Here is a 23,193-nt window from a genome sequence, read left to right as displayed (position 1 = left end):
ATATATTCAGCTAGGATTGTAAGCCCATAAATGATTGCCCCTGATTTTTGCATAATAATACATGTTACCTGCAAGTACTAGTATATCCTAGTATATCGTTAATTGGCATCCTCTTTGTTTCTGATAGCATTGTAAATCCTAACACTTTGTGAGTTATTTGACCATCTGAATCAGGACTCGTAAAAATGTTTATACTCTTGGATCTGCTTATTGTGTTTCCGATAATCTAGCCTAAGAAAACAACATAAGGAATATAGAATAAGTGTTATGCATAAAGAAGTTTAATTTTCAGTGTATTATTTTTAATAATAAGAAAATATTGGAAACAACTGCAGCATTTAGCAATAGAATTTTACTTAATTACTATAGCTTTTGGTGAAGATTTTCAGCCACTAAAGAGATCACTGAATGTTAAGCAGTTAAATGATTATGTGTCAGACGCTGTCATAAGCACCTAACATGTATTATTCACAGTGCTTACACCAGCCCTGTAAGACAGGTACAATTATTGTCTTCACTTTGCTGAGTGAAAAAGTGAAGCACTGAGGAGTTGAGTCACTCGCCCAAAATTCAGTACAGTAAATGGTAGAACTAGGAGGTTAGAACCCAGGAAATAACACAGAATCTGTGATGATTACTGGCCCGTATTCATATCAGTGAACTGCCACACCTGGCCCCTCCTCCAAAAAAAAAAAGATTAGAAGGAAATTATGCCAATAAGCCATCAGGGACTGTACGAAGGCAGTGAAAGTATGGGTGATTTTCTTTCTTTTTCCTATGTACCCATTTCAGTAATGTGGTTATATTTCTTTAACAATGGGGGTGAGAGGAGGGAGGCATTATTAAGCCAGGGAGGGCCCGTCAGGGGTGCAGGCCGCCTTCCCCACCCTTTCAGGTTACATTTCTGTCACACGCCTTTCATCTTCACCAGTGACTGCTGTGTCAGCAGCTGGGCCCCGGCATTTATGGCCTGGAATCCGGGACCCCCCACCCCCAGCTCAGGGCTTCCACTCTGGCTCTCCTCCTGGTGCCCAGAGGGAAGAACAAAGGCTCGGCAGTAGCAGGAAGGGGAGCGGCAGAGTAAATACTGGTCAGATGCTTCCGTCTTTGTTCAGAGACCCAGTTTATTGAAGCAAAGGTTTCCATTTGGAAAACATATGAGGCTGCGCCCTGCCGAGAACTGCTCTCCTCAGCAGGACCCGGCCAGGTCTGCACAGTGAGCCATGCAGAGCCCGTTCTTTGGGGGATGCTCAAGTTTGCATTGGGACAGGTTGTGTAGGCAGGTGGGCCACAGACTGCAGGGCCGCTCCCTCTGCAGGGACAGAGGCCCAGTGCTCTCCCCTCCCTCCTGCTCTCTCTCTGCCCGTTGGTTCTTTCCTCAGGACACCCGGGCTACTGACTGATGTGTGTCCGATGTCCACTGCGTGTCAGCCTGCCAGGGTCGTCCACAAAGCAGGTGCCCAGAGCTCCTGGCAAGGCATCGCTTTACATAAGAAGCCACTCCCCCCGTGTCACTCCGCAGAGCAGAAATCCTGCCCCTGCAGGGCAGGGGGTCCTGGAATCCTGTGAGCTAAATGCTGCCCTTACACGGCTTGTGCAAAATGCTTTCAGTCGACTGAAACCGTGCTTAAAACATGTCACCAAAACATTCTTTTTTTCTGTATTATTTTCTCCATAGCAAAGGTGTGTGTGTATGTGTGTGTGCATGTGCATGTGCCTGTGTTGAGACAGACAGACAGGCAGGAAAAATAGACACAAGTGAGTCATGTGGCCCTGGAATGACGAACCTTCCAGAATTTCATCAGACAGGTGACTATGCTGCAGCCTTTTGCACGCGAGTCCTGGGTCCTAATTCTGGCTTGTCTTGAGGAAGGGTCCCTGCTTTTGATGTTTTTCCAGAGAAGCCCCTCCACTTGAATCCTGTGTTCTTCCATCAGAGGCCTGTCAGCAGAGATACCTCCAGAAAGTGACCCTCGGGCTGGTTTTTTGCACACGGGGGCTGGGAGGCTGCCCCGCAGCCCTGCGCAGCCCTGCATAGCCCTGCACAGCCCTGCCTTTCCTTGCTGAGTGTTCAGGGAGCATCTGGCAGGGGCAGCCACGCCTGTTTGTCTGCTGAGCGGCTGCCAGCAGCTGGCCTGGGGACGAGAAGGCACATGTGGCTCCTGGAGCAGCATTGCCCCTCCCACTCCCCCGTGCTCGGAGTCGCAGTGATGCCCTGGGTTAAGGGGACGAGGCTCTGAGATGGTGGGTTAGGTGAGGAGAGGGGCAGTGCAGTGGAAGAAGCTGGAAGACTTGCCCCCCGAGGGAGGAGGGTTCAGGAGGCCTCTGTCGGTGCCTCGGGTGAGCTGGTCATTCTCGGAGCCTCAGTGCATGGGCTTTGCAGAACGGCTGGGTGAAGAAAGAGCAGCAGCTGCTCCCCTTTGAGACCCTGGCATATGTTTTAGATGCATGATATCATTACCAGTGTCCATAAAACTGCACATTATCGCATTCCATAAATACCTGTTGAATGAAACATTTCATTTAATACCCCAAACAATCCGGGGAGGTACAGAAACGGTTATCCTCATTGTAAAGATCCGGAAACCAGGGTCCAGAGGAGTTAAATAACTTGCCCCGGGTCCCACAGCAAGGAAGAGTCAGACCCTGGGTCCCTGACCAGGTCCTCCGGCTCAGCAATCTATGCCAGGGCCGTTACGCCACAAACAGAAATGTGCTCTCTGTGGAATGTGCGCAGCTGAGAATAGTGACATTCGCCAGGAATAAAGGCAGTTTCTCACACCATATATATATATATATATATATAGTTTTGTGGCCTTTTATGAAATACTGGAGGATATTTTCCCTCGTATGTTTGGAACTAGGTTTCCTCTTATCCCCTGAGCAGTGACTTACTGCAAATCTGATTCGGTCCCCTTATGGGTCATTGGTTGTAGTTTGCCTTTGGCTCAGATAAAAATAGAAAGTGAGCCAGAACACGGTGTTTCCCAGTTGGGCATGATCCCAACTATCAATAGCATTCTGTCTGGGGACAGAGTGCACCCAGGCCGTCTCCAGCCCCTGGTTGCAGCGGGTTTTTGGGACCTCTGCCTTGTCCTCTCGAGCCTGCAGGCTTTCCAGTTCTCAGGGGGAAAACAGGGCCGTGGAAATGAGAGAGGCCGAGGTTCGTGCTGTTCCCTTGGCTCGCTCTGTTTGGGTGGGAGTGCCAGAAGACTCCGTGTGACAAACGGGTTTGAAAGGGTTGGCATGTGCTTTTTTTTTTTTGCAGTTTGAGGTTATTCAGTTGTAACTGGCCTTTATGTCACTCGCCACAGTCATTATGGATAACGTAGACAAGGGATCCTCAAACTACGGCCCGCGGGCCACATGCAAATACAAATATTGTATTTGTTCCCATTTTGTTTTTTTACTTCAAAATAAGATATGTGCAGTGTGCATAGGAATTTGTTCATAGTTTTTTTTTAAACTATAGCCCGGCCCTCCAACGGTCTGAGGGACAGTGAGCTGGCCCCCTGTTTAAAAAGTTTGAGGACCCCTGACATAGGCCCACCAGCCCTGCCTGTGTTTGGGAATACGGCTCATGGACTGTGCACAAGCTCTGTTGATGTGTCTGAGACATGCCAGGGTCAGACTTGGCCCCCTGTTTCCCTGTGACCCATGAAGCTCGATGGTGGGAGTCTCAGTTATGATTTTCCCCGACCATCTGGGAGACTGCCAACCAGAGCTCCTCTGGCCTCACAGGGCCCTGCATGGAAGCCCTGGGCTGGACGTGCCAGGACTGGCTCTGGGAATAAAAATGTGATGGGCTGCCCGGGTGGTGTAGCTCAGTGGTTGAGCATTGATCCATGAAGCAGAAGGTCATGGTTCAAATCCCAGTCAGGGCACACGCCTGGGTTGTGGGCCTGATCAGTGATCCTCTCTCATCATTGATGTATCTAACTCCCTCTCCCTTCCTCTCTAAATCAATAAAAACATTTAAAAAACTTCTTTAAATGTGATGGGTTATCTGCCAATTAGGTTTGTGAAAGTCCATCATTCTGGGGTCACACCGATTGAGCACCAGGCGAGAGGAGCCGTTCTTTTACTCCTCAGTCTAGTTGGGGAGAGGAGAGAATACACATGGAACAGCAGTGTGCAGCAGCTTGCACAGAGCAAACGCAGGCATCGTGTGCAACAGGAAGTGGCATCGAAAATAAACACTGGATGCAGTGGGACAGCCTTGCCTGCGTCTCAGTCTTTCTACAGGAACGGGCCAGTGTGGCTATAAGACTAACACACCAACGAGCACCTGAGCTTCGAGCAGCATTGGGATGGGAGGTGTTTCCTCAGGACGCTGGGTGTCTCCAGCCTTGACTGACGGGGGCCTTTGGGCCAGAGCCTGAAGCTGCACCTGGAAGTGGCTACAGTGGGTCCTCCCACCCCCACACCCCACCCAGAAAACAGAATCGTGCAGTGTAAATAGCTGACTGCTCTGGTGGAAACCGCAGACCATAATCTATTCTAGCTTTGAGATACGTGCGTTTTCCACAATTACTTCATCCCTGGTAGAAGCCCAGCTGTGTCCACCCCTTCTAGGCCAAGAGCTTGCCAGGAACCCTCCTGGCAGAAGGCTCTGTCTGGCCACGTAAACCCAGCCCACCTGTTAGAAGAGAGAACGGCCCCCTGCCAGGTGAGGCCCGAAGGTATGCTTTCAGTCAGCAAACCTGCTCCGAGTGCCTTCACGCTGCAGGGAATAAGGCACAGCGTGGACCCTGCCCTGGGGAGCTGTGCCCGGGGCCTCCGTGGGCCTGGCCGGCTGTTCACATGTATCTGGATGGCTGGCGAGGGCAGGCTCAGAGCAGCCATCTGCTTAGAAGGGACTTGTCTGGAAGTCCATGTGCAAATGCAGCACACTTTTCTTTCATGGGTGCAGTGAATTTGGAACCTGATGGGGATTATCATCGCGAGGAGGCCCAAGCAGCCGGCACTGCCTCTGTGGGGGTGATGGGTTCCCTGGCACTTTGGGGCTGGGAAGTAATGGGAAGAGCCGCCCAGTCTGCTTCCGTTGCTCACTGTTGCTCTCTGGGGAGTCTTCCTTGTCCCTCTGGGGTGACTGGTCCCTTTACCGACAGCCCCTGCACGAGGCTACAGGGACGCTGCACACCCCAAATGAGCTGTTGTCCCAGGGTGGACTGTTCTTCCAGCCTCTGCTGTCAGCGAACACCTTGCAGATCCTCCCTGCTCGGCTGGAGGGCTTTGGCAACACTGTCTTCCCTTCAGGGCCACCCAGGGAGTTTCTGTTTCCTTTCTGTGGGAGTTGTCCAACTTTTAGTCTGTTTGTAGAGCAAAAGAGCAGGCTGTATTTACAGCTCACCCCTACCTGTTTTTCTAGGACGGCCTGTAATGATTTATCACTTAGGTGTTACGAAGGGAGTCTTGGAACTCTTCCCAGAGCCTCTTAATTCCATTCTTATGGCGTGTGGTATATGATATTTTAAACATTCAAATGATGTCACGTGTAATTCCCAACCAAAACAAGAGAGGAGAGCTCTCCCAGCAAACCCCTCCCCTCCCCAGCACCTGTTTCTCTGTGTGCGTGGACACGTCTGCTTCCCTGTTCTTCTTCAGCGCCTCTCACTCCTGGGAGCTCTAAGCCATGGTCTCCTTGAGCCATGGAACTAGCCGGTGTCCACACCTGGCCAGACCTTCTGAGCCGGTGGTGAAAAGCAGTTCAGTTGAATGAGACACAACTGACAACGTAGGGAACAGATAAGGGGGAGTTGACCTAGAGCCAGTGAAGGTTCTCCTCTGGAAGCCTGTGGGAGTGCCTGTCCATTAGCCTGATTTCTCCTCTGCACTCGGGCTTCAGGACCGACCTGAAGGAGGGAGTTCCCTTCCTCCTGGCTCAGGACTCTCCCCACCACGCTGACCTCACCGACAGGTCTAATGGCTCACTTTATTTTTTCCATCACCATTTATCCCCTCTATGCCCTCTTCCACCTCCCTCCACTTCCCTCTCTCCTCCCGCAGTCACCACACTGTTGTCCACTAATAGTTTTAATAATCAAATGGCTAGTGAATTTTCCAGCAAAAAGATATAATTTTAAAAATCACTCATTTGCATAATGTGATGTCATCTGCCCCCTGCTCACATTTGGGGTGGGATAACCCCATGTCAGGGGGCCTGTCCTGTGCATCGTAGAGTTAGGAGCATCTCGGGCCGCTGTTCACTACCTGCCGGTAGCACCTCCCTTGTTGTGACAACCAAAAATGTCTCCAGATGCTGCCAAATGTCACTGCCTTGTGAGAATGTCAGTTCAGTGGCCTGTCGTACATGAGAAGTCAAGTGGCTAGATGATCACTTTACTTATTAGGGGCCAAAGCAAAGAGTGTCAGATCTTCCATATAAATATAAGCATTATCTTTTCCCCCTGAATTTGTGGACAGGCCAAGTTCCTGTTGGGGGCCCAGCTATAGGTGGCTGCACTGTGGCACTTTCGGGGACTGGGGCCCTGGGCTGGGAGGACAGCGAAAGTGCACAGGGTCCGTGGACTATGAGGGAGGGTTCTCAAGTGCCAGGGGTTCTGGACGGGGAAGCCTGCTGTGATAAGGCAGAATGAGCAGACCCTGGGGGCGAGTAGGGAGCAGAAGATTAGCTCTGTGAGCATATATTTAAAATCAGTTGTGTTTAAAAGCCAGCACTTGAAATACCACAGCTTCTCTTGTTTTGGCATTGAATGTTTCTACTTCCACTTTACCATCAAGGCGTAGAATCGGTGGTATTTTATGAAAATCGTCACCTCCACCCTGAATTCACAGGGATGCCTATCTGTGATAAGCAAAGCTTGAAGAAACATTTTTCGATCAGTGTAGACAAATGTGTTGGTCGCAATACAAACGTGCTTTGAGGAAAACAAACAGCTATTTTCTTTCTTTTGTTTTCCTCGCATGGAAATGTCATTTCATCTTAAAGATACAGATAGTTTCGATGCTCTTTACAAAACTGAGTGGTCTCCTAAATATTGAAAGTAAACCCTAGCCACTAGAGACACTGGCTGTTTCTATATTGAATGGTAATATTGTATCTATCTTGCCTTTTTAAATCAACTCAATAAGTGTTTACTGAGCACACACATGTGCCAGGGATTGAAGACATATAGGACAAAACGTGGACCCGTCCTCCAGTTACTTTCAGCCAAGGGTCATGCTAAACACAGATACCAGCAACAATGTGTGATGGAGAGAAGAGTCATAACGTGGTCCTTGGGGAGGATGGAAGGGCTCCAGAGGAAGGGCTGTCTGAGCTGGGTTTGGAGGATGAATAGGAGCCCTGCAATTGTAGAGTGGGCGGGAAGGACAGGCCTCCCAGACAGGTGATTCAGTGCAGAGGCAGAGAAGTAAAATGTATGATGTGCCTAGGAAACCCCAAAAGACTTGATGGAGCAGGAATGTAGGGGAGGAACAAGGGGTAGTGAATAAGAAGCAAAGCCATAATTGGGTCTGACATCCATTGCTAAGAAGCTTGCCCTCAATCGTGGAGGTGAAAGGATCTGGCAGGTCAGGGAGCAACATGAGATTTACATTTGAGGAGGTGCTCCCTGGTGGCTGTCTGTAGGAGGGGGAGTTGGGGTGCTCCCTGGTGGCTGTCTGTAGGAAGGGGAGTTGGGGGTGCTCCCTGGTGGCTGTCTGCAGGAGGGGGAGTTGGGGGTGCTCCCTGGTGGCTGTCTGCAGGAGGGGGAGTTGGGGGTGCTCCCTGGTGGCTGTCTGCAGGAGGGGGAGTTGGGGGTGCTCCCTGGTGGCTGTCTGCAGGAGGGGGAGTTGGGGGTGCTCCCTGGTGGCTGTCTGCAGGAGGGGGAGTTGGGGGTGCTCCCTGGTGGCTGTCTGCAGGAGGGGGAGTTGGGGGTGCTCCCTGGTGGCTGTCTGCAGGAGGGGGAGTTGGGGGTGCTCCCTGGTGGCTGTCTGCAGGAGGGGGAGTTGGGGGTGCTCCCTGGTGGCTGTCTGCAGGAGGGGGAGTTGGGGGTGCTCCCTGGTGGCTGTCTGCAGGAGGGGGAGTTGGGGTGCTCCCTGGTGGCTGTCTGCAGGAGGGGGAGTTGGGGGTGCTCCCTGGTGGCTGTCTGCAGGAGGAGGAGCTGGGGGAAGAGGACTAGGAAGGATCTTGAATCAGTCAGCTGTTGGACCTGCTTGCTCCAAGGCAGTGGTCATGGGAGGGAGTGAAGTCAAGGAAACACTAAGGAGGTGAAATTGAGAGGAAAGGCCAGAGTTCCAGCCAGTTGGGAGAAGAGAATATGATGAATTCACTTCGAAAGAAATCCAGGGATAAGATGTTTCTTGCTCAGAAACGGGGTTCAGATGGGAGATTAGATTTTGTTGTCATCAGTGTCCTCTTGGTAGAAGCTACAATTTAAAATAGTTCAGTAGGTGTTAGTAGATGGAGGAGAGAGGAGAGCTGGAAAGGGAATTCTAAGTAAGAGTGGAGAAAGGTGGAAAGGAGTCCTCATGAAGAATCAGAAGGAAGTGATTTCACAGGAGGAGGAACGAAGTGGCCAGATGAAGTCGGTTCACAAAAGACTCAAAGTACCCGTGGATGTGGCGTGAGGTTTCCGCCTTAGTCTGTGCTCTCATCCTTGCGCTTTAAAGGGTCCATCTGAACTCCACGTAGCCACCTGCAGCTTCTCTATGAAGTTAACACAATGCCCTCTCTTCTGGGCAAACGTTTCATCCATTTCTGATCTTGGCGCCTCGTCCGATTAGACTTGCCTCTTTACTCTGGTCCCCCTCCCGCTGTAGCAGAGTCTGCATCTTCCTTCCTCAGTGGACAGTGGAGATCAGTGTTTCACCCATATTGCAGAAAGGTTTTGGGAAGAGGTTGTGGGGAGTCATTTGCTTGAACACATCTCGTTCCCCAGCCAGAGAGAGGATCCAAGGAGAGCATGTTGAGGCCTCACTGGAAGAACCAAGCTCAAAATAGCACTCGGAATGCACATTCTAACAGACTTCAGGGAGCCCTGTGCACCGTGGGGCTGAGGAAGGAACAGGCTCTCGGCCCTCGGATTCCCAGGCATCGTCTTGAGGCAGATGTGGGATATTCTTGGCCAACTCACTACTTGTCTAACTGGGCAGATGTTTAATCAGACAAATGAAGGGTCTCTTCCCTTGAGGCAGAAAGATCTCAGTAATCCACAGATCGGAGGAAGAGATGAAATCTTGGCTGCTTTGAGAGGTTGCAAAGTTAGGAACCTCTCATGTAAAAATGACCTAAGTAAATGCCATTTCTACTCTTTATTCTATAGCCTCATACAAACTAAATCCATAAATATCGTCAACAGACCTGCTGCCATTTGGTGCTTAGACCAAAATCTTTATAAAGAGAATTGCTCTATGTGAAATAATGGTTTAAAGGAATCCTATAGTGCATACTTTTAAGTAAATAAACCTTTTTTTTAAAAAAAGTAAATAATCACCTAAGCTATCTTGACTGTGAATCTAAACTCAGAGTTTAAATTTGGGAGTGTAATTCAGAATAAAACACCATGTTCAGTTAGCAGTAATCTACTCTGAGATGCTTATTGTTCCAGACTGAATTATCTTTAAATTATATTTATTAATGAGACTATTAATACCATGTCCCCTCATTTCCATTGCTTGATTAGAAGTGCAGCTAATTGTAGGCCTGCATAGAAATGGCATTGAGAATAGTATGTAACTGTTTTAAAAAAAATCATCGTTTTGATGACTAAGTACATCAGGAAATAGATAGTATAAGTAAAAAAGGAAGAATATATTTGTTTATTTTCTCTTTCTTTAAACATGCTATCGTGTGTTAAGTATAAATAGGATGTAAGGGGAAAATAAATTTTAGTTAAAATCATTTTGCCCTGAAATCTCCAGTTCTCTGGATGCTAAAAGCCATAAATATTTTTGTTTCTTCTTGCATTTGGGCTTCTGTCTCTCAGTGCCAAGGTTATGGGCCATTGTATTTAGTATTTTTCCTCAATTTTTCATGTATTTACTTTACAATTACATTTGAACCGTAAAAGAGAAAATCCAAAATTTCATAAAGGGGCCAAAAGTGGCATCAAGCAGACCCGCTTCTTTTCTTCTAAACACTCCAATGCCAATTTATGTTTTTAAAGGGTTCTGTGTAATTCTATGATTGCTTTGCCTTTTGTTTGTACAATTTTGCAACCTTTGAAAGTTACCTAAGTTGTAAAAATGTTCCCTCCCTCCCATCCAGGGGTAATTAAAAATCCTGAAGAGGCCAATTCAACGGGGCCTCTAACGTAATAGAAACAAAAAAGCAAAAAGATGAAAACAAAACAAATTGACGAAGGTATGTGGCCAGTGTCTCTCAGGAGTGGGGCCCTGGCTGCCACCTGGGGTCATGAAAGGCAGAACCCCAGCATGCAGTACAGTAGCGGGGAGATCTCACAGCCACGTCTTGCTTGCTCTAGCATGTCCGTGTCCAGCCTAGGTGTCCTGGCCCTCCTCTGCTGCTCGGCTGTGTGTGCCTGGTTTTCCAAGTCCCCTCTGTCATAGCTGTCTGCACACTCCATTTTCCATGACAGGTTTTCAATCTCAGCCTCCAGTTGAGCCTGCTGGTATTCAAACAGCTTCTTCCTGGGCCCCGACTCCATGTAGTATGCACATGGGTATGTGTATTGCAGGCTGTATCGACACTTGACCAAGAGCTTGGCAGGGTTCTGTAGGTACTGCCCATCAATCTACGTCCCCAGATCATTCATGATCCTCTCCTGGATCTTCTCATGAATCCCCTGGTATGTCTGTGCTTCCAGCTGCAAGCTCTTGGTGTGGTTTTCCCACCTTTCAAAGTAGAACAAGTATTTCTTGAGGGCCTCCCTGGCTGGGCCTGCTGGCTCTGGTTGACGATGTTGGGGTTCTCCTTATACCTACTGCACTCAGAGTCCTCGCTGCCGTGGGTCTTCCAGTCTCCTAGACACATCCAGCAGAAGCTGTATGGACACTTGGAGCATTACACGTGATTGCAGCCTCTGTTCTTCTCAATGCAGATGTTGCACTTGGGACTGTCTTTAGTGTGAGCACTAATGTAGTTGGCTGTTTCAGAGTCATCGGCACACTTCCGGAGCCATTTCCAGATTGTGGCACAGTCTGTGGGGGCGGGATACATCTGACGACACTTGAAACAGAAGACCTCGTTGCGCTGATAGCACTGGACTTGGCGAGCACTGGGCTCTGACACCTGGATGAGCTTGGGGCAGTCTGCACCAGGGCACAGCTGGAGCTGGCAATGATTGTCCACATAGTTCCTGAAGAGGTAGCACCTGTATTTGTCTCTTAGCTCTTCATTGGGCAATAATGGAAACAAAGAGTCCTCTGGTGTTCAAAGTGGGCAGTCCTGAGCCATGCAAGAGACTCCCACACCCACCCCCATCTTTGACAAGTACTGAGCAGTGCTGCTCCCAGCAGCTGCAGCAAAACTGGTGCTAGCAGACCAGTGAGAGTAGGTTTTCCTTCCACACAAACTGCATACACGTTGCACAGTGGTGAGGGGATGGGCTGTGGGGACATGTTTCGATGGATCGGGCTGAACTTGAGCCTCAACGAGCAGCTGAGCCAAATTAGACTTGTATCTGTCCATTATCTCTGCAACTTGCAAGTAGAAATAGCCAATAGAAATTTAGCAACTGAATGAGACACCTTTAGCACAGCCAAGCTGGTCATGTGCTCATTGAGAGCATCCTCAGACCCCTTGTAGGTCAAGCAGATGAACTAGTACTCCCTCAGGATCAAAGGCATCGGCCCCTGCTGCTCCACACTTCTGACTACTCCCACAATAGCCCTCTATGTTCCCAGGGTCCTCGCCCTCTTCCTCTTCTTTGCAATTTGGGTCACAGTCCTCTTCATTACTGTCAGACCCCTGGCTATTCATGTCCACAGACATCTTAGCATCCAGCCAAGTTGCAAATCAGGAAAGCAGGATTTTCCCCCCTCCCCCTAAACCTTACCACCTTCTCAACTGCATTAGTGTTTTTATCTTCTGTAATCCTTGAAGATCTTTCAGGAAGATGTTACCCAAATATTCTGTCATATAATTTACATCAGGAGCCGCCGCCCCACGGCTGCGGCTGCTGAGCCTGGGCGGGCCAGACCGGGTTGTGCCAGGCCAGAGGGATCTCCCCGCTTCGCTTCTTGAATCCTTCCACAAACTATTTCAACTATGGGCAAGGCACTTCAACTATTTGCACTTTAGTCTCATAAAACATGTGGATGAAAGGAATCCATGCAGTTTGTTCCAGGCTTTCATACCATTCTGATTTAAATTGTATCAGGAAACAAAAATCACCTCCTGCCATGTTAGTTCCAAAAGGGTTTATGAACCCTCACCAGGGTGCAGGCACTATGCTCGGTGGCATCTGGGCTCTGCCTGCGAAGGTTTCAGGTCCTCCATGGAAAACAAGATCAAGTGCACAAGCCAGTGTGGCCAGCACAGAGATACCGGGCGAGGTGTGTGTGGACCAGGGACATCAGAGGGCCTCTGCCAGGAAGGGAAGACTTCACCGTGTCCCTGATTATATGTTTGCTGCTTATTTATGCATTAAGAACATCCTGGCCAGATGCTTCACAGTGTGTTGAACTGCAAGTTAGATCACCTCATAGTTTCCCTAGTCTGGTGTATATGCCAAGAAGCTTTGTTGAGTTTCATGGCCACCGTCTAGTCAGCATAGCTCAGTGGTTGAGTGTCAACCCATGAACCAGGAAGTTATGGTTCGAATCCCAGTCAGGACACATGCCCCAGTTGTAGGCTTGACACCCACTAGGGCAGTGATGGCGAACCTATGACACACGAACTCATTTTTTTTTTGGTTGATTTTTCTTTGTTAAATGGCATTTAAATATATAAAATGAATATCAAAAATATAAGTCTTTGTTTTACTATGGTTGCAAATATCAAAAAATTTCTATATGTGACAGGGCACCAGAGTTAAGTTAGGGTTTTTCAAAATGCTGACACGCTGAGCTCAAAAGGTTCGCCATCACTGTACTAGGGGATATGCAGGAGGCAGCCAATCAATGGCTGTCTGTCATCATTGATGTTTCTATCTCTCTCTCCCTCTCCTTTTCTCTCTGAAATCAATAAAAATATATATGTTAAAAAAAAAACATGGCCACAGTGCATCCAGTTTATGAGGACAATACTTGGTCTCTGAAAAGAGAGCCATGTGTTCCTCCAGGTTTGCAATGCAAGTCCCTAAGGGCTCCTTCTACTGGAGACATATTGCTCCTCCACAAAGACGAGGTCTCTGAGCTAAGGCAGGATGGATCATGCCCAGGGGCTGATGGAGGGGATGCTGGTAATTGAATTAACTTCTGCTATCTTCTGGGCTGTGCAAAATAAGTCAAAAAATAAAAGGTAGGCATTAGATTCTCTCTCATTGTTTCTGCCTTGAAGCCTTTGTAATCGTTCTTAAGGTGTTTAAATTCCAGTTGTTTCTGGTTCAGGCATGGTGCAATGCGATTTCCTCACAAGGGTGCTTTTCCACCCTGACCTCTTTGACGTCAGTAACGGTTTCCTGTTTATTTGAACTCCCTATTCACCCTGTAGCTGACTTCCTCGGAGAGCAATCACAATGCAAGGGCACTTATAAGAAATGCAGCACAGTGCCATTGCTGAGATGTCCTCCTTGTCCACGGCGGTCAATGGCACTTCACAGCTTTTGATACAGGGTTAGTTCATTTACAAAGAATTCCAAAACAATTCTTAGAACACGGGTAGGTGAATCTAGATGTGGCTCCCAGGTTGACGTTGCTTTAAAGCAATAATTAGTCATTAACTTTTACTGCTGTTTCTAGTCTTTGAATTATTTCCAAAAGATAAGCTGCATCTTCACTGTAATACATCTTTAAATGAGAGTTATATTTGTCGATTGTAGGGACTATGGATTCTTTCTGTAAACAGAAAAGTCTTTCTCATTCTGTTGATAAAAGTGAACCAACTTTATAGAGGAGGAGAATAGCTACTACAAAGAGTCTCACTATGAAGTGCTTGTGGGGCAGCACAAGCTTTGCAATAATGATTATGATTATGCGTATGAACTCCTGAAATAGAGAATATGAATTACAATCTGATCTCAGAAAATTAGAAAACTTTCTGGAACTGAAACTTGGTTAACGTATTTTCATTATCAAATCTAGTTTTGTAACCCTTTGCTTAGCTCTCACTTCCCAGAAGGAAAGTCCTCCTCACTAGGTCAAGGTCATGACCAAGTGTTACAAGGAAATGCCCCTTCGCCCCAGCCACTGGCCTAGGCGTCCTCCTGATATTTTGAACCCTGTAGATTCCTATCTCACACTGAGTTGGCGGGGGTGCCGCAGCTGCTGTTCCTGCTGTCATTTTATTCCTCTTTACTTGCCCATCCGGGAGCTCCCTGAGCGAGGCACCATCCCATCCTCAAGGTTGTGGGCAGCTCACTGCTGTGTGGGCTGCAGCCCTCCCAAGGGCCCAGAGCCCCAGGAGCAGGTGAAGGGACAGTGGAGGTGGAAATGATGAAGAAGAAGGTGGTAATAATCATTGCTAGCATTTATGGAGCACTCTCTATATGCCAGGCACTGTTTGAGACTCTTAGCTTAAGTCATTTCATCCTCATACACCTGTCCGTCATCTTATTATCCCCATTTTGCAGATAAGAGTTTTGAGATAGAGAAAATAACTACAGCTTAGCGGGAGCTGCTTTCACATCTCAGGCATCCTGGCTCCGGAGCGCAGCCCTCGCCACTGGGCTGAGCTGCCTCTTCTAACACCAAGACTCGGGCGCTGGGCACAAGGTCTCCTGGAGGTAGTTTTAGTCCCTGTGTGTGATGTAGAAATGACAATGGCTTCTGTTTGCTGAGATTCTCTTCTGGGCCCCGTGCTGTGCGAGGCGCTTTGCTTCTGGTTTAATCTTCTCACCATCTCCGTGATATGTTATTACCTCCAATTTATAAATAAGGAAACCTCCTGCCCCTTAATAATTGGTGTGTGTTGCAGTTAAAATTCTCCTGGTAGCAAGTAACAGAAAGCAACTTCACTGGAGTCATGCAATGAAGGGAGAGCTGATAATAATGACTGAAGGATAAAGGGGAGGTCTCCTGGGAACACAAGGGCAGAAATTGGCCGGGTCTCTCCAGGGATCTGAAATGTGAAGACATAGGGAACCCAGGTTATCTTTCTCAGCTCACTCCTGCTGCCCAGTTGCTTGTCTGCCTCACTCTGTGTTTCTTCTTCATTCTCCTCGTCCATCTGTTCCTTCATTCATCAGGATTTCACCACTCTGATATACATACGCAGACATCTCACATGCTCACACCACAAAGGCAGCCTCAGCTCCAATTCATGTTTCCTCATTTCCTGCCTAAACTAAAACATCTCCGTTCCAACTTTCTGGGAAAACGACTGTGGTAAAGCCCAGCTTGGTCCAATTAGCCGTTTGCAGGGATCAGTGAGCTGCACAGTCACCTCCAAAGGTGTCTACCACAGTGACCCGAGGGGAGCTCCTCTCTGGCTCCTGCTCGCCTGCTGGTCACCCTCCTGAGGCAGTGTCACCCTGTCGCAGGTACCATCTTAACACATCACTTTCATCCACCCAGCCGGTTAGTCTCGAACTTTTCTTCATGCCAGTGCCCATCCATTTGACCTCTTAAGCAGCCATCCTTCTGGCTTTAGGAGTGCACACCGCTTATCCTGACAGCCACTATCAGTTCAGGGGATATTTTTATCCCCTTTGGCCTGGCAAATGAACAGTCCTGCCCTGATAACAGCGGGGCAGACGGCCCAGGCTGCAGAAGGTTAATGGAGCCAGGCAGGCGATGACAGGAGTTCCATTATTAACTGGGCACCAGCTCCTTGGCTTCCTGTAACTCACACCAGCAGGGCGAGGGACCAAGGGATGTCTGAGTTGCTTTTTTCCCCCCAGGTGTTCTTCACCTGTCTTAATGACTTGCTTTCGTGGTTGGTTGAATCAGGGACAGACCAAGGGTGGGGCCCCCTGGCTTTAGAACTAAGGTGAAGCCAGTCTCCGGAACCTTAGGTTTCTGCCAGGCAGGGGAGGGCCAAATTGACTTTAGAGCGGCTGGAGGCCTCAGGGAAACTGAGCAGATGTCCAGGCCCAGATTCTGGGAAAGGGACTTTGGAAACACTGGGATGGCTGTCTACACAGGCTTGGCTAGCAGCACAGATTCAATGCAGAAGCAGCCGCCTTTGCTATGGCTACCCAGTGTGGGATTTGGGAGTTCTTCCCTGCCCCAGAAGTGAGTCATGACAGTCTTAACCCACACTGCCCTGCCTCCCTCCCCAGAGGGAGCCCGGAAGGCTTCCTGCAGTTGCTTCACAGTTGGGTTTGTGGAGCATGACCTAGTGTGGGTCAGGTACTCAGTGAGACCCGCTCCTGAACAGCACAGGGAGGGAGTGGAGCTGGAGGCAGGGGTTACCCTCCTCTCGGGACTTAACACACAGGCCTCTGCCTCCTAAGGGGCTGGCGCCGCCTGGGAAAGGTTTCCTTCAGGCCCCTGGAGCTCATGTGGAGGAGGAACACGCAGCTGGAGTGACTTTTTTTTTTTAGATTTTGAAAAATATATCTTTATTAATTTCAGAGAGGAAGAGAGAAGGAGGGAGAGATAGAAACATCCATGATGAGAATCATTGATCGGCTGCCTCCTGCACGCTCCCTACTGAGTATTGAGCCCAAAACCCGGGCATGTGCCCTTGACCAGAATCGAACCTGGGACCCTTCAATCCACAGGCCAACACTCTATCCACTGAGCCAAACCGGCTAGGGCTGGAGTGACTTGTTTTTGTAGTTGATGCTGTTTTATTTCATGTGGCAGGGAGGTGGGTTCTAACACCCACTGGAGTCCTTTCCAAGCCAAATCCCATAGCTGTCACCTGTTTTAGCTCAGACACCGGGCCTGTAATTATGGTAGAGACCAATAGCTGAGTGACCGTGTGTTCATAGGACTGAGTCCTACAGATCTCAGCTGTGGAGACCTGGGGAGGGGGTGACTGGAAGCAGCCTAACCAGCCTTTTGCTTTTTCTACCAACACTTGATTATGAAAGGAGTCGTATGTGGTACAGGGATGCCCCAGGCCCACAGCCTCAGCCCTGGGGGACCTCTCCCTTTGCAGTCACGACATCCTGACCCACACCTGACACTTTACCTGTTCATTCACCGAGATTTCTGCCCCCTTTATCCATGCTCCAGCCTAACTTGTGCTTCCTCATCCTTCAAGCTGGAGAATTGGCTCCTCTTAGCAGCCTTCAGTAAGTCCCACCCCTGGCTGCTCAGCTGTCCCTTCTGTGTCCAGGTGACACCCTATGACCCCCTGTACTTAGCACCCTGTGGTGTGTGCTCTGTCTACATGTCTGTGAGCTTCCTGAGAGGTGTGGGATCTCATTCCTTTTACAACCCTTGATTCCCACCCGTGTCCTGGCAGAGTGAGTGCTTAGAAAATGTCCCTTCTTGTTGAGAACCTCAAAGGAATCATAAAGGATCTCTGAAAGCCTCCAGTAAGCCTGCAGACCAGAGCTCAGACCCTGGCTCCCAGCGGAGGCTGGGAACAAACCAGAGCCAGTTCGGTCTCTCGCTGCTTGTCGTTCCAACAAGCCTGGCGTTGTGCGCGGATGGAGGGGGCAGGGATCACAGTGACTTAAGGCACCAGAAAGACCGCTGAGGGAGAAGGTGGGCAATAGTGGCCCCGATAGTGGGCAGCAAGGGAGTGAAGGCCCCTCGGTCTGAATCTGCTTTCCGACGGCCCCTGCCCAGTAACTGCTCTCGAAGACCGCCTCGTACTACCCCTTCAATGTCCCAGTTTTCATCCTTCAGATGAAAATTAGAAAACCATGGAGGAAGTCCACATGGCTTTGGTTTGTTTCTAATTATAAAAAGTAATTCACACTTAACATAGAAATCTTTAGAGATACTGAAAAGAATAAAGAAGGAAAAAGTGTCATCCCACATCCCATAACTGAGAGCTGACTTCTGTCACTATCTAGACATCCTTTCTGTCCACATCTGCTTCTTTGGCTATAACTGAAATCATTCCCATTTATTATCTTTTTCTTTTTGACTGAAAACATCTTCATCATCACAGTCACCGCACAACAGCCACTACTATTTGTTGCACCCTTTCTAGAAGCCTCACCTGAGGATATGCTTAATGACATTTTATTTCTTTTAAATATATTTTAATTGATTTCAGAGAGAAGAAGGGAGAGGGAAAGTTAGAAACATCAATGATGAGAGAGAATCATCGATCAGCTGCCTCCTGCAAATCCCCTACTGGGGCTGAAGTTCAAAACCTGGGCATGTGCCCTGACCCAGAATCGAACCATGACCTCCTGGTTCATGGGCTCATCCTCAACCACTGAGCCACACTGGCTGGGCGATGACATTATATTTCTGATAACGGCCCCTATCTCACTTCACTCATCACCATTGCCACCACCCATTGATGAGTGGGCCTTCTTTGCAAAAGGCTGGGGATTTTGGGTATTTATCTCCTCTGCACAAGAAATGTCAGAGAAATTGCTGCCAGATTTTAACTGCCTCTGTAGCAAACATTTTAAGTAAGACAAAGGGTTTAAATAAACAAGGGTTGCCACAGAGCAAAAACATTTGGCTAGGTGATAAACATGTTTTTATTTCTCTACCTTGTGACATTATCTTAGGTCTGTAAGAGGATGGACCATTACTTTTCGTTAAATATCATATCTCAGCTGGCTTGTTTCCACTTCCTGCTTACTTAGAGTTCCATGTAGCCCGCAGGCTGTGAGTTGTATCCACTGTTCTAGGTGGTGCCAGACAGGAGGTGAGAAATGAGACTGGAGGGAAAGAAACTCGGATTTTCACAGTTCTAAAGCGTATGACCTCCTTGCTGTGCATCACCTCACCCCCCCACCACCCCCCATTATCTGAGAATCTGCCTATAGGGCTGGGGGCGGAGCCTGAGAAAGATGAGATGAGCAGGATTGGAAGACAGTATTTCCTTCTCCCAGATCTGGAGTTTAGACCAGGGTCTGGCTTTTCAAACTTGAGATAGGAGAATGTTTGGGGAGTGTGGGGGGAGGAGGGGTGTGGGGGACTAGAAATGGATGACATTTCCCTTGGAATGCCCTCATTGTTTCTATGCCTGCTGCCTTAGCAATTCCAGGCCAGTACAGACTTCCAGAATAGCCACTTACCTACTGACCCCATTCCAGTAATCAGGTATTTCTGGTTATTGGAATTCACATGACTGCCAGTAACAACCACGAAAGAACTGAACAGTCTGGTTAGCAAAAATGTCATAGGGGCCCAGCTGGTGTGGCTCCGTGGTTGAGCATTGGCCTATGAACCAGGAGGTCAGGGTTCAAGATTCCACACCCGTCAGGGCACATGCCTGGGTTGCAGGCTCAATCTGTAGTGGGGGGCCTGCAGGAAGCAGCCGATCAATGATTCTCTCTCATCATGGATGTTTCTCTCTCTCCCTCTCCCTTCCTCTCTGAAATCAATAAAAATGTGTGTTTTTTAAATGCCATACGGGTGGTTCAGGGCCGCTCATCTTCGCCCCCACCTTGGCCACGCCTCCAAAGGAACACAACATCAGCATAACAACTGCCAGTGTGGATGCAGCTCTCAATAGGACAGTTACCCTCCACCCCATCGCTAACCCGCTCATCCCACCTGAGTCCTTCCCAGGCAACAAACATGGAATACCACTGCACTCCCAATCTCATCCCACCCAACCCTGCCTCTCACTCCTTGTCAGTCACACCCAAATGAAGGCCCTTCGCTTCGTCAGACAGCTTGCTGTATTTAGTTGTCTGTTGGCTTATATTGGACAACCTTAAGAGTTATTGTGCTTTTCAATGGAATACTATGCTGCTGTAAAAAAGAAGGAATTCTTATCATTTGCAACAGCATGGATAGAACTGGACAGCATTATGCTAAGTGAAATAAGCCAGTCAATGAAAGAAAAATACCACATGAGCTCACTCATTTATGGGTAATAAGACCATTATAAACTGACGAACAAAAATAGATACAGAGGCAGAGCAGCATCGAACAGACTGTCAAACTACAGCGGGGGGTGGGTAAGAGATCAACCAAAGGACTTGTATGCATGCATATAAGCATAACCAATGGACACAAGACACTGCGGGGTAGGGGAGGTCGGGGGAAGATCAAGGGGGAAAAAAAGGAGACATATGTACTACTCTTCATAATACTTTAAGCAATAAAAAAAAAAAGTTGTTGTGTTTTTGCTGTTTGGTTTTTGTTTTTGTGGGTGTGGATCCTGTCACTCCCTCTCACTCTTAAATTCTTGCTTGTCCTGACCAGAGAGAGATGTGTTTTAGATACAGAGGACTGTCACCACCCCCTTCTAATCAAGGTCTTAAAATCAGGACTAGGAGGTGGGAAAATGTAATGTCTTCTCATCAGGATGGGCCTGATTAAACTAGTGATGAATAGGTGAGCGAGAACACACTATCTTTGCTTACAGCTCAGCTATAACACTCAGAGCAAAGCTGACAGCACTTAAAACTACAAACGAAGATGGGTTCTTTGTGTACACAGCCTCTGTGAGTTGGTAAAATACCAATTTCTTTACAAAATGACATCCCACCTCCCTCCTACCTCAGAGGAGGCTGGTCATCAGCCCTGATGGTGCTCATCCTGCAGGTCTTATATGCTACTAGCTCAGAGAGACCTCCCCTGACCCCAAGCAGATGACTGGATCTCATGACTTCCTCCACAGGATTTACCAGGATTTGTAAATTTGCTTGTTTATATGACTTTTGGGTTTGCTGTTGTTTTAAGGAATGTGTGTCTCTCACACCGTACTCTGTATGGGCAGAGGCTGTGTCTGTGTTTTGCCTGTTTACTCTGTTGGGTTCCCAGCACCTAATTTAACACTGGCTAACCCGGGACTCATAAATGTTAGTGGGAGGGAGGGAGGAAATGGATCTTAGAGCTTCCAGAAACCAGGTGTTTAACACTGTCAGTCTCAGAGACATCACTTTGTAATTGAGACTTAAACATTAATTCCATCGAACTGTCTTAATTTCCCAGCCCTTGATCACACCACTTACACAGTGCTTAGTACACAGTATTTATTGGTCATTTTTTAAGGAGCCCATTTTGCCTGCTGGGTTGAGAGCTCCTGCCAGTGGAGATGGCATCTCCTTGTCTACATTCCCACTCCTGACTCAGGAATCTTCTGACGGACTGAATGGGATTTCTAACGTTGGGGGTCACTCCGAGGCTGTCGTTAGACTACTGTTTGGCTGATTTGTCCAAAGCATATTCTTTTTTCTGTGGTTGTTCTCTGCCCAGGTGCGATGGCTAAAGCACCGTTAGATGTCCTTACTTCCTGTGATTAACGCTGAATGTTCCAGGCGAAAGGCATGTCCTTTGCAACTTATGGTGCTCTCTTCCAGCTCATAAAACCCTGTGATTTGGGTAGAGATAGCATCAGTGTCCTCGCTTTAATAAAGGCCCAAGTAATTAAGCTCAAGGTTGCATGGCATTTAAGGTACAGAGCGAGAACTAGAACGAAAGGCTTCGGCTGTCTTCTCTACTTTTCATTTAATGTAGACATTGAAGGCTGTGTGGAATTACTTAAAGGAGACCGTGGTCGTACTCCCTACCTCCTCCCAGGGATCTAATCCTAGCCGACCCAGCCTGCTTTCCCCAGAGCCCCTGTCAGGACGTTGCATTGAGAACCTCCATCTGACAGCCTCTTCTCCCCAGGCCGCTGCCCAAGGTAATTGATGCTGATGGGATCCTCTCTTGTGCTTGTATCCAGGATCGGCTGTTCTTTGTGATGGAGTTTGTGAATGGAGGCGACTTGATGTTCCACATCCAGAAGTCTCGTCGTTTTGATGAAGCACGAGCTCGTTTCTATGCTGCAGAAATCATTTCGGCGCTCATGTTCCTACACGAGAAAGGCATCATCTACAGGTGAGTTCTGATTGCTTGTAACTCCTCCCATAACTCATTGCCTGTTCCCTCCCCTGGCTTAACCCAGCCTTCCATTTCTCAGGATACTGAAATCTTTGGGGAATTAAATTCACAAAGGTTTGAGTGTCCATTAGAATAAACAAATAATGTAGTGATCAACATTGCCTGTAGAGTAAAACTTGTCCCCATGTGGTGTGTGTAAAATAGGCTGGGAAGAGACTACTCATGAGTTCGCTCAGCTGGGGTTTGCTAACGGGCTGGTATAGCCAAATTCTGCAAGGTGCTGAACACATTGTTGCTCTCTCTTTTTTTCTTCTTTAATGTTGGAAATGATTGGTTCCATTAAAAAAATTCCTGCCTAAACAGACAGGTGTGATCACTGTTGCCCTGAGTTGATGAGAATCCCAGTCAGATAAGGTGGCGGCTCACCAGCTGAGACTCTGAGAGGTGAACTATTGATGGGCAATGTCCCGTTTGACGATATTTCTCATTTGGAGCCTCCTCCCAAATATTATTTGACTCCATTTCACAGCACACAATCCTTTGATCATAATACAACATACATTGAAAGGGCTTGAAATCTGGTTGCTGTTGTTAGAGCTCAAGGAATATCAGATGACACTTTAATCAGACAGAAGAAGGTTAGGTAAAGTGGGAACGTAATTGTGGATTTCAGACAATCGTTAGTCTTAAATGTCCCTCTTTTCCCTGTTGCCACAGTCCCTCTACTCTTTAAATCACTTTATAACTTAATTGCCACGTATACTCTTTGTTTTCTCTTGAGATGCTATCTCTTGAGAAAAATTCTCTTATAGGAGGAAAATGAATGTCGACAAAGAACTTCCTGATTGAAACTTGCTACTTGTCAGCCTTGCTATTGCTGTTCCTTTTGCGAACTCATGACAGAATTGGCATCATTATCAAAGTTCGGGAGAACTCTAGCAACAGGGCATTTGCTTAAATACCCCACGAGTCAGCAGAGGAGGGGAGGAGGGAGACTATTAAAGATTGGAGCAGGATGCTGATGATGCCAGAAAGACGTGGGAAAGTGATAGAGGGAAACAGGCGCACTACAGACATGTCTCCTCAGCTAGATGTAGCCACGCCCCAGCAGTGAGGTATAGAAGGGGGTGCAGAGCAGGAGCCAGGCCGCATGACCCGCACAGGGACTATCCTCAAAGGTCCTCAGGGATCTCCACTCATTCTTGAGTCAGGGAGCTGCCCAGGTGACTGTAGACAGCGGCGCTGTGAGCTTTCTTT

The 23,193-nt window shown here is 48.1% G+C and overlaps 1 protein-coding gene and 1 pseudogene across 1 annotated transcript in view; one reads left to right on the top strand and one right to left on the bottom strand.

The window, feature by feature from the left end:
- PRKCH (protein kinase C eta) overlaps positions 1-23,193 on the top strand; it is a 220,541-nt gene that overhangs the window by 138,414 nt on the left and 58,934 nt on the right. The window contains exon 10 of the mRNA XM_070418825.1: positions 21,779-21,933. Within this exon, the coding sequence (XP_070274926.1) occupies positions 21,779-21,933 (155 nt within the window). The remainder of the gene's footprint in view (positions 1-21,778; positions 21,934-23,193) is intronic.
- LOC139009509 (E3 ubiquitin-protein ligase ARIH2 pseudogene) lies at positions 10,359-11,899 on the bottom strand (annotated as a pseudogene).

Source organism: Myotis yumanensis, unplaced genomic scaffold, assembly GCF_028538775.1.
Source record: "Myotis yumanensis isolate MYYU_CA2020_CCGP unplaced genomic scaffold, mMyoYum1.0.hap1 SCAF_1, whole genome shotgun sequence".
In the NCBI taxonomy this organism is placed as follows: Eukaryota; Metazoa; Chordata; class Mammalia; order Chiroptera; family Vespertilionidae; genus Myotis; species Myotis yumanensis.
Note: the sequence above shows the minus strand (reverse complement) of the source record. Positions and strands in the feature narration are given on the sequence as shown.